Source organism: Drosophila miranda, chromosome XL (genome assembly GCF_003369915.1).
Source record: "Drosophila miranda strain MSH22 chromosome XL, D.miranda_PacBio2.1, whole genome shotgun sequence".
In the NCBI taxonomy this organism is placed as follows: Eukaryota; Metazoa; Arthropoda; class Insecta; order Diptera; family Drosophilidae; genus Drosophila; species Drosophila miranda.
Window position 1 is genome coordinate 7,080,428 of NC_046673.1, and position 11,059 is coordinate 7,091,486.

Genomic DNA, 11,059 nt, shown 5'->3' on the forward strand with positions numbered 1-11,059 from the left:
ATACATACATATATGTATGAGAAAAAAGCTCTTGTCGGCCTTTTTATAGGAAAAGCAGCCTGCAGTCGGCGCTGCAGCTGCGCAGTAGCGATGGACGCGTCAAAATGGCGGAACGTGGACTTATCGATAGGTCCCTCATAAATATTTCTCGTTTTTGATATTTCGGGTAATGTTACTAGCTAACTAGAACCCTCAGCCTTGCCCAGAAACTTTAATCCGATTGACGAATCATTTTCCCACAAGACTGGTTCATTTTAAAGCAGCTTCAGCTCTTGAATTTGAATTTTCAATGGTTGGGACCGGTTGCTACCGATTCATACTCGATTCAAATAGAGCGAAAAAGAGAACCTTAACTGATTTAATGAGAGCGCAAAAAGAGCCAACAACCGTTTCGAAGAAAGCAATTCGACCATCAATACTATCGATTGGATGCAAGTGGTGTGCGCCAAATAGAAATTGTTTGAAAGTGAATGAGCGAAAAGGATTTAGATCCAATCCATTGGAATAAATGATTTGAGAGCGGTCACCGCAGGTAGAGTTCAGTATTCTAGGGATGGTTGTTAAATATGTATTGATATATCAATTTTTTGATATATATCGACTTATATGTCTGATATTTTTTGGCTGGGCGAACATATTAACATGAATATTTTTCTCAGATTTGGCCGAGTCGATACTATTTTTCTGTTGGCTCAGGACGTTAGATCAAATATATCCGCGACTTTTGATTCTACTTATCGATGTACAGGAAGCTGCGAACATCGGTACTTTTGTGCGATAGTCTGATAAAATCCGGCGGTTACATGCCTTTATTTTGAAAATAACAAGCCGCCCATAAAATTGTATTTATTCAAATAGTAACCACTCAACTTAACCACTGTTCATCATCAGCGATCTTTTCTTTTTCCCTGAAGAACATGTGTTTGATTCCAACTACACAGAAAGCGACAAAAGTAACGAAACTCCTGGTGCTAAAAAATGAAGCTAGGAAGCCGCAAAGGTTACCTTTATAAAGCCAGTGCTGCCAATGCGGGGACAGAAAATATATCGTTTTCGCCGGCTTTGTCAATCGGAATAGGCCAAACATTTGTTCAGATATGGTCAACAAATCTGGCAATTAATAGTCAGTTCAGTGAGTGTTCTGTGTAAAAATTGTGAAGCTAGAAATAAGTTACAATAAAACGCCTAAGTTCGCCTGTATTTTCAGTAGTAATTTCGAACTGTATGGTTCGCAGCCTCCCTGAAAAAAGCAACGCGTGCGTGGATTCTGCCGAAGACCAATCCAAAAAGAAGTGAAAAGTGAACAAATAGCACAGTAATTCGAATTATTATTATTATTATTATTATATAAAGCTAATAAATAGTTAAAACTAGGTATTAACAGGGTATGGGGCTATAGCTGCTGAGGCCTTAAGCTCACTATAGTATTATTATACGTTTGAGGATGTATGTACTTATATACATATGTACAGGGTTGGTTCTATAGGTTATTATATGTTGTGGAGGAATTATTATCTAAAATATTAATTGTGTATATGTATATGTACAGGGATGATTGTTTATGAGGTTATATGTAGTGAATGATTTTAGATTGGTCTAGATAGTTGAGGATTATTTTTGCGTTTTTGGTGTTAGGGTTGGAGATGTATTGCATGGGGTCGGTGTTATGGAATATTGAGGATCTTTGAAGAGAGAGGGCGGGGCATGTGTATAGTATGTGTCTTATGTCTATGGTTGGGTTGTGGCACAGTGGGCATGCGTTGGAGGATGTTTTATCCATGTAGTGGGCATTGGTGAATCTTGTGTGCCCTAGTCTCAATCTATTTAGGATGACTTGGTGTCTTCTGTTAAGGTTGTTTAGGTTTTTGGGGGGAGGATGAGTGGAAGATAGGTTGATAACTTGTTGGTACCAGGGGGAAGTCTTAGTGAGGAGGTCTGTTTGTTTAGTTATGAGGATTTTCTTAAGGTATAGTGAGATGTCGTTAGAATTATGATTGGGGGTATATATGAGGGGTAGTTTGGAGGTAGTTTGGAGATTGGATTGGAGACCAATCCAAAAAGAAGTGAAAAGTGAACAAATAGCACAGTAATTCGAATTACTTTCTTCAATTAGTGCACATACGTACGTATTTATTGTCTGAAAATCAGAATCAGTGAGAATCCCAATGTTCTATCAGAATGAACGGTCATCATCGCAAGAGAAAGTGGCAAGCTGGGCGCGGTGAGGATCTCACCCCCGACGACCGTAGTGAGTTAATTGCCGAGTTGATGGCTAAACTAGACGGAGTCAATTTCGTCGCCGACTTTTTCCACATCCGTCGACTGAAACTGCTGATCACCGACTGCCTGCCCGACCACAAGGAGCAGCTGCTACGCATTCTCATAGGCTGTGTGACCCGGCCCCCCAGCCCGGCCACAGCTAGATACGCCCAAATTGTGAGTCTCCTCTGCAACGACTTTGATCTCCTGATGGTCGACTGCATCCGCGCCCTGATGGTGGTCCACCAGAAGGCACTCATCGATGGCAAGTGGGAGAAGGCGCGCGGCCTGGAGAGCTTCTTCGCCGAGCTATGCAAGTGACATAGCATAGAAGGGCCCTGGCTATGCAGTTTGATCACTGCACTGCCCCTGTTCGGACACGATACGTAATACATATCAAACTCTCGGTAAACAAAACATAGCATATTCAATAACACGACATTAACACACGAGCCTAACACACGAGCCAAATAAACGAAGAATCTAGGCAACGATATTGGTGCACTTTAAGGATTTGTTTTAGGTACTACTCGTATTATTATTTATTCAACAGAAATTCCCCACCATCCAGCCCCGCAACCCACTCGACAATCCGTTTGAAGAACTCAGCGTCGACCAGCTCGACGATCCGCACATTCCCATTTTGTCATCTTCGCTGCAGCTAACCAGGGGCTCCATGGCCCCCAGGTAGATGGGCACCTGGAATCACACCACACAAAGGATGTGTGGGGAAATTATCCACATGCACATGCCCCTCTGTACTAACATCTTGGCTCACTCAAATTTCACAGTTTTATTTTGAAGAGTGAGAGGTTTTAGATTGGCTAACGACCCAACAAAATTTTGGATCAAGCTCAAACTGCCATTTGATTATGTTTATTAAACATACGAGTAAAATCTGCGTCCAACAAAGGGGGGAGGCGGGGGGTGTGCATTAAAGCTACTTGAAGAGCAGAGGCAACCTGCAGTGAGGCTCCGTCTGACTGGGATTGTCCGAATAGAGCGACATGGTCCTAGCGGTGAGATCGAAAATGCCAACGGCAATGGTTTTGACCACCTCATCACAGCTGCCATTCTCGCGCCACACGCAATACATTCCCCCAGAGACATCGCCCAGCATATGGCGCACATCCTGCTCGCTCGATGGCGGCTTGTAGGTGCCGAACGCCTGCATTCGCGATACGCTGGAGTCGACCATCAGAGCGTTGGCCTGATCCTGGCGTATGCGATCGAATCTAGGATCGAATCGAGAATTACTCAAGCTGCGCTAATGACTACTGGTAGATCTCTGGTACTCACTGATTCACATGGTAGTTATGATTGCCCAAGGGTATCTCCTTGATGTTCAAAAGCGACTCATTCTTACGGTCTGGCGAAGGCGCCATCTCCACATTATAGAACATCTGGCGGGGATCGCTGTGAAATCAAGGAACAAGAAAACTGCAGACTGTTGACCGTTGACCAAAGTCCCTTTGATACTCACGCCAAGAAGGTAAAGTTAATGGAGCAGGCATCGGCTGCTCCCATACCTGCGTCCTTGAGCACCCTAAAAGCATCGTCCACATTGCTGGTGGCCAGCAGGGCTCGTGTCAAGAAGTGTCTCGCTAAAAAGCATTAAAGCCAACCCTCATTAAAGGTCTCTTATCCCATCGAAAGGGAAATGGGAAGTACACTCACGTGTCTTGCCACTGCGCAACAGCTCCGCACTGATCGTATTGATGCTGAAGACCAGGCCATGATAATTCTGATTCATGGTGTAGCCGGGCAAGTGTCCGGCATAGCACAGGGACATAAAGTGCTCCTCCTTGACATTGTATTTGCCCTGCGGCTTGTCGCTGATGATGTGCGCGTCAACAAAATAGTAATGATTGAGGGATTCCGTCAGGGCATCCTCGGTGTGACCCAACAGTCGCTATAAACGAGACGTTGCACTGTATTAAAGCAATCTTCTGGGGCTCCTCTAGGCTTTACCTACGCAATTCTTTTGGTTGACAATGATTGTGGAGCAGCCAGTCGGCTGGTTATTGTTGCGCGGCTGTAGCTTCAACGCCTGCGGCAGGATGTCGTCAAGGTGCAGGAGAAAGAGCTGAAATATGATAAACGTTTTAAAAACAAAATTAAATATATATATTAAAATATAACCATGTACGTCTGCTAATCTCTTTATTTATAAGATATACAGCTGAAATTTTTCAAACAGCAGTACCGTTCTTTACTGGACTTTTCGATAAAATATACCGTCCGACCCTCAGAAATATACCAAAATATACCGTCTCATTTGAAAAATATACCGTAAATGTACTGACGAATTCATGTTCTATTTTACATATTCCTCGTTTTTAAAATTCCGTGGAATATTATTAGCTATACAGCACATTTATCTATGCCCGAATCATTTTATCCGATTAATTAAACTATTCTCAACTTGACTGGTTTATTTTAAACACTTGCTTTTATTGAATTTTGCGTAAAAAGAGGTTTTAGCGAAATAAGTCGAACAAAAAACAAGTAGCGAAATAGGTCAATCAAAACAAACGAAAAAGGAAATTGCTCAATTTTGATATTCCATTGAATAATGCTGACTAACTAAATCTCTCAGCAATGCCCACATAGTTTTATCCCATTGATGAATAAATTTTCTACAAGATTGGATAGTTTTTAATCCTTGCTTTTATTGTATTTATTGTAAAAACAGGGTTAAACGAAAAAGTTCAACAAAAAAAAGAGTCGCAATGTTGCTGGTATTTGAAGACGTGATGCGTGTATAGCCTTTGTACACCCTATTTCGCTAATTTTGTATGAAGATCAAACGTAATTTATTTATTCTTTAGACATATTCAAGTACCTTATTAGTATCTTGCATATATTTATGTCGATCCTGATACCTACTGAGCCTTGGAAGACAAACGTATTCACAATTCTATAACATTCATTTCCCCCAGGGTATGTGTGCATGGAATTAGCAACATGTTTGTGTATGGAATGGGACTCATTGTTGCTAAAGCGAAACTGCGGCGAATCGGGTATTGCCAAGCTATATAGATTTTCCCACTTAGCTTTATCGCATAGATAAATACATTTTTTACAAGATTGCTCCTTTTAATTACCTTTATGTATTTTATTTTGACTAAAATACGGTTTTCAAGGAAATGTTGCCGCAACAGTGTGTATGGAATGGGACTCATTGTTTCTAAGGCGAACTGCGGCGAACTCAAATTCGATTCAAAAAACGACCAATTCTTTGTTCCGTTGAATAAAACTATCTATATAGAACATTTAGCCATGCCCACTCAATTTTGTACGATTGATGAATCCATTCTATACATGATTGGCGTATTCGAAATACTTGCATTTATTGGATTTCTATATAGCATTGAAAATTAAATTAATAAATGACAAAAATACCATTTAGCACTAAAAAACACCACATGGGAGCGCGGCGAAAACCAGTATTTCTACAGTATGACCCTCAGAACAGCACCGAAATATATGGTCTCATTTGAAAAATATACCGAGTGGTGCGCGCCAAATCGAACTTTTTTGAATGTGAGCGACAAGGATTTAAATGTTGTCAACCGGGCCTTTATCTATCCCCACATAATTTAATACGATTAATGAATCAATTTTCTACTTAACTGGCTTATTTTTAATACTTGCTTTTGTTGGATTTTGCGTAAAAAAAGGTTTTAGCGAGAATGGTCAAACAAATGAAACGTAATAAAAAGTAATAAAACGTAAGAGAAAAATCGTTCCCATTGCTCAATTTCTTTATTCCGTTGAATAATTCTGACTAACTAAAACCTTTAGCTCTACCAACATAATTTTAGGCCATTAATGAATAAATTTTCTACCTGATTGACTACTTTTAAGTACTCCCTTTTATTGTATAGTGTTGAAAACAAGGTTTAAACAAAAAAGGTCAACAAAAAACAATGGTAACGTGAGTATGGAATGTCACGTCAATCGGAGTTTGGGCATAGGTATACCCTATTTGGTTAATATATGAAGAAACTGTTTTAAAACGTAATTAGTTAAAAAACTATCTCAGATTGTTATGTTTTAGACATATTAATGCATATGATTAGGGTCTTGTAAATATATCTCGATCCCGATACCCATTCTTGGTTTCTGTAAGAAGACCAAAACCTTCAAAATATCGTTGAAATACCTTTTGAACAGAGACTGAATAGTTTTGGCCTATATTGGTGCATAAGATGACAAAAATTTTCTCAATTCCATAAAATCCATTTCCCAGGGTATGCAAAATGTTGCTCAATCCGCGCAATGTTGGGGAACAATGCTGCTTGATTTCACGGCACATGAGTCTGCCTCATACAAATTGAATGCTGCCAGCAACATAACACGTAAGAAAACGTAAGTGGTTGCGTAATAATTTTTACGTAGCTGGAGCTGGGGCTGGCATCGACATTGGCCTGCACGCCCATGGACATCTGCCCAGTGCCACGGAAATGGCCATCGGACACATTTACCAGGAGCTCATGGGCATGAATTTCAATCAGGCCAATATACAGCAGCAGCAGCAGCAACACCACCACCAGCAGCAGCAGCAGCACCACCACCAGCAGCAGCAGCAGCAGGCGGCTCTCCAGCAGCAGCAGCAGGCGGCTCTGAAGCAGCAGGCGGCTCTGAAGCAGCAGGCGGCTCTCCTCTCCTACGGCCAAAAGGCCGTAACAGCAACTGGCATAGTCCCTGACCCACGCGACGTATGTTCTCAAAGCGGTGTTTCGGTTGCACAAAAAAAATTGATTTATGGGAAATTTATTTTATTTATGCGGAGTGGTCTACTAATACACGCTGAAGTTTCTCGGAATTACTGCCCGACACAGACTCCTACCACGACAGTGCTGCCCAGTCAGAGGTGTATGTGTGTATCAGTGGATGAACTATTGGCAGCACTGGTTAATCTTTTTGTGTATTGGTGAACGAAAAATGCCGGCATACACATGCCCACAGAAGTCTTAAAGTGAGACTTCTGCGGATCGAAGAAATATCAATCCAATCCATTGCATTTTGCGCAGAAGAAGCGATGTCTCACTTTGGGCGACTTTTTCTGTGCTGCCAAATATTTAAGGGAGATAGTTCTCTGCTCTGAGGCATCTATCATGGAACACGAGTGTGTAGAGGCCGGTGCCGCAAATATTTCGAATATTTCATTGCACTTTGATGATTCTCCATCGCCATTTGCACTTGTTGGCTTCAAAAACCATAAGCGCCCTCAAATTCATCCACTAATTGCCTGGCAAGCCGCACATTTCGAATAAAATATATAAAAATCTACCATTTACCATATTTACCTTCTTTTTTCTGTGGAAAAGATTAAGTTTTTGAAAAACAAAGCACTTTATTTTCACTGTAAAAATGGCAAATAGTATTTGCAACGAAAATTCCGCGGAGTTCAAGTAAAGCTGCTGAAGGTTGAAAAACTTCATTGTTACTATCGATACATCGATGTTTCTTCAACTATCGATGGAAGAAAGAGCGCCAACTGCTTGGGTTTGATTATTCGTACAATTTTGCTCATGATCCGACATCAAATACCTTAATTTCGATATTCCGTTTAGTATTTTTAAGCATTTTTAAGCATTTTTAACATTTATTATAAAATTAATTAACAGACGACTCGGAAATGGCGTAACAGAAGCCCGAGCCAGCTCCGGCCAACTTCACGCGCTGCATCTGGAAATTGATCGAAAATTGAATTTAAAGCCAATCCACTGGCAGAAGGGAGATTCTTACACATTCTCTGTACTGTTGTTGCCACAGTTTCCGTGCTCGTTCCAGCCCCAGGTGTAGATCTCGCCGGCTGTAGTCCGCAGCAGGCCGTGCTCTGCCCCCATGTGCACGCGAGCAGGCGTCTGGCCGTCGGGCAGTCGGAAGCTCAGTGGCTGGGGCACCGCCTGCTGCTCGCTGATCGAGCCCGTGCCCAGCTGTCCGTAGCAGTTGCGGCCCCACATGAGGATCTCGTTGTTGCGGAGCAGCGCCGCATTGTGGGTCCAGCCGACGGCCAGCTTCCGCACGTCCTCCTCGAAGAGGAAGGCGCTGGACTGGTCTTTTGACCAGAAATGCTGCCCCACCAAACTCAAAGAGCTGTCAAAGTTGAATAAGTTAAAGTAAAAAAAAAACGTAAATACATTTTTTAAAATCTATATGAAGGCGCGGTGGACGTGCCTCAACTGTTAAAGTTGAATGAGTCGAATCCTCCAGAAATCAGGAAAAACAAACAAATTATGAATATGTACGCAGAAGAATAAACCGTTTGTTTCATCCACGAGATTCGCAATGTACAACTTTCTAGCTTAAGGATTACACATGCATTTTCTCAATATAAGAACAAAGACCTCCTGATTATAGACGTCCGCCACGACCGTATCTGCGACGGAGGCAACTCCTCCGCAGCACCTCCGCAACTTTTTGTGAAAATATGTTGAACGAAAAATCGGTAGAACATTTTTTTTTTTCATCGAAAAAACGTGCCATTCGCAATTCATGTTTTTTTTTTCCCATGTAAATTTAATAAATTTTTAATTGAAAGACATCTGAAGAAGATTCAGTTTAGTCAATAGAAACAGTGCCAGTATTAGGAAAAAAATATATACATACATATATGTATGAGAAAACAGCTCTTGTCGGCCTTTTTATAGGAAAAGCAGCCTGCAGTCGGCGCTGCAGCTGCGCAGTAGCGATGGACGCGTCAAAATGGCGGAACGTGGACTTATCGATAGGTCCCTCATAAATATTTCTCGTTTTTGATATTTCGGGTAATGTTACTAGCTAACTAGAACCCTCAGCCTTGCCCAGAAACTTTAATCCGATTGACGAATCATTTTCCCACAAGACTGGTTCATTTTAAAGCAGCTTCAGCTCTTGAATTTGAATTTTCAATGGTTGGGACCGGTTGCTACCGATTCATACTCGATTCAAATAGAGCGAAAAAGAGAACCTTAACTGATTTAATGAGAGCGCAAAAAGAGCCAACAACCGTTTCGAAGAAAGCAATTCGACCATCAATACTATCGATTGGATGCAAGTGGTGTGCGCCAAATAGAAATTGTTTGAAAGTGAATGAGCGAAAAGGATTTAGATCCAATCCATTGGAATAAATGATTTGAGAGCGGTCACCGCAGGTAGAGTTCAGTATTCTAGGGATGGTTGTTAAATATGTATTGATATATCAATTTTTTGATATATATCGACTTATATGTCTGATATTTTTTGGCTGGGCGAACATATTAACATGAATATTTTTCTCAGATTTGGCCGAGTCGATACTATTTTTCTGTTGGCTCAGGACGTTAGATCAAATATATCCGCGACTTTTGATTCTACTTATCGATGTACAGGAAGCTGCGAACATCGGTACTTTTGTGCGATAGTCTGATAAAATCCGGCGGTTACATGCCTTTATTTTGAAAATAACAAGCCGCCCATAAAATTGTATTTATTCAAATAGTAACCACTCAACTTAACCACTGTTCATCATCAGCGATCTTTTCTTTTTCCCTGAAGAACATGTGTTTGATTCCAACTACACAGAAAGCGACAAAAGTAACGAAACTCCTGGTGCTAAAAAATGAAGCTAGGAAGCCGCAAAGGTTGCCTTTACAAAGCCAGTGCTGCCAATGCGGGGACAGAAAATATATCGTTTTCGCCGGCTTTGTCAATCGGAATAGGCCAAACATTTGTTCAGATATTGTCAACAAATCTGGCAATTAATAGTCAGTTCAGTGAGTGTTCTGTGTAAAAATTGTGAAGCTAGAAATAAGTTACAATAAAACGCCTAAGTTCGCCTGTATTTTCAGTAGTAATTTCGAACTGCATGGTTCGCAGCCTCCCTGAAAAAATCAACGCGTGCGTGGATTCTGCCGAAGACCAATCCAAAAAGAAGTGAAAAGTGAACAAATAGCACAGTAATTCGAATTACTTTCTTCAATTAGTGCACATACGTACGTATTTATTGTCTGAAAATCAGAATCAGTGAGAATCCCAATGTTCTATCAGAATGAACGGTCATCATCGCAAGAGAAAGTGGCAAGCTGGGCGCGGTGAGGATCTCACCCCCGACGACCGTAGTGAGTTAATTGCCGAGTTGATGGCTAAACTAGACGGAGTCAATTTCGTCGCCGACTTTTTCCACATCTGTCGACTGAAACTGCTGATCACCGACTGCCTGCCCGACCACAAGGAGCAGCTGCTACGCATTCTCATAGGCTGTGTGACCCGGCCCCCCAGCCCGGCCACAGCTAGCTACGCCAAAATTGTGAGTCTCCTCTGCAACGACTTTGATCTCCTGATGGTCGACTGCATCCGCGCCCTGATGGTGGTCCACCAGAAGGCACTCATCGATGGCAAGTGGGAGAAGGCGCGCGGCCTGGAGAGCTTCTTCGCCGAGCTATGCAAGTGACATAGCATAGAAGGGCCCTGGCTATGCAGTTTGATCACTGCACTGCCCCTGTTCGGACACGATACGTAATACATATCAAACTCTCGGTAAACAAAACATAGCATATTCAATAACACGACATTAACACACGAGCCTAACACACGAGCCAAATAAACGAAGAATCTAGGCAACGATATTGGTGCACTTTAAGGATTTGTTTTAGGTACTACTCGTATTATTATTTATTCAACAGAAATTCCCCACCATCCAGCCCCGCAACACACTCGACAATCCGTTTGAAGAACTCAGCGTCGACCAGCTCGACGATCCGCACATTCCCATTTTGTCATCTTCGCTGCAGCTAACCAGGGGCTCCATGGCCCCCAGGTAGATGGGCAC

At 41.9% G+C, this 11,059-nt stretch overlaps 4 protein-coding genes across 4 annotated transcripts; 2 read left to right on the forward strand and 2 right to left on the reverse strand.

Moving 5' to 3' along the window:
* Nucleotides 1-1,101: 1,101 nt before the first annotated feature.
* On the forward strand, nt 1,102-2,755 carry LOC117187464. The gene is made up of 3 exons (XM_033390216.1): nt 1,102-1,307; nt 2,079-2,122; nt 2,178-2,755. The coding sequence occupies exon 3, from the start codon at nt 2,179-2,181 to the stop codon at nt 2,578-2,580; it is 402 nt and encodes a 133-aa protein (XP_033246107.1). The 5' UTR covers nt 1,102-1,307; nt 2,079-2,122; nt 2,178; the 3' UTR covers nt 2,581-2,755.
* Nucleotides 2,756-3,037: 282 nt separating this feature from the next.
* Nucleotides 3,038-7,853, reverse strand: LOC117187427. Its single transcript, XM_033390085.1, has 6 exons — nt 7,575-7,853; nt 4,235-4,345; nt 3,937-4,171; nt 3,743-3,863; nt 3,559-3,675; nt 3,038-3,494 (listed from the first exon to the last, which is right to left on the reverse strand). Exons 1-6 carry the CDS (start codon nt 7,707-7,709, stop codon nt 3,200-3,202), a joined length of 1,014 nt encoding a protein of 337 aa, XP_033245976.1. The 5' UTR covers nt 7,710-7,853; the 3' UTR covers nt 3,038-3,199.
* LOC117187035 (ultraviolet-B receptor UVR8-like) lies at nt 7,819-8,595 on the reverse strand. The gene is made up of 3 exons (XM_033388725.1): nt 8,588-8,595; nt 8,017-8,367; nt 7,819-7,956 (listed from the first exon to the last, which is right to left on the reverse strand). Exons 1-3 carry the CDS (start codon nt 8,593-8,595, stop codon nt 7,944-7,946), a joined length of 372 nt encoding a protein of 123 aa, XP_033244616.1. The 3' UTR covers nt 7,819-7,943.
* Nucleotides 8,596-9,971: 1,376 nt separating this feature from the next.
* LOC117187456 lies at nt 9,972-10,856 on the forward strand. The gene is made up of 2 exons (XM_033390169.1): nt 9,972-10,223; nt 10,279-10,856. The coding sequence occupies exon 2, from the start codon at nt 10,280-10,282 to the stop codon at nt 10,679-10,681; it is 402 nt and encodes a 133-aa protein (XP_033246060.1). The 5' UTR covers nt 9,972-10,223; nt 10,279; the 3' UTR covers nt 10,682-10,856.
* Nucleotides 10,857-11,059: the final 203 nt, after the last annotated feature.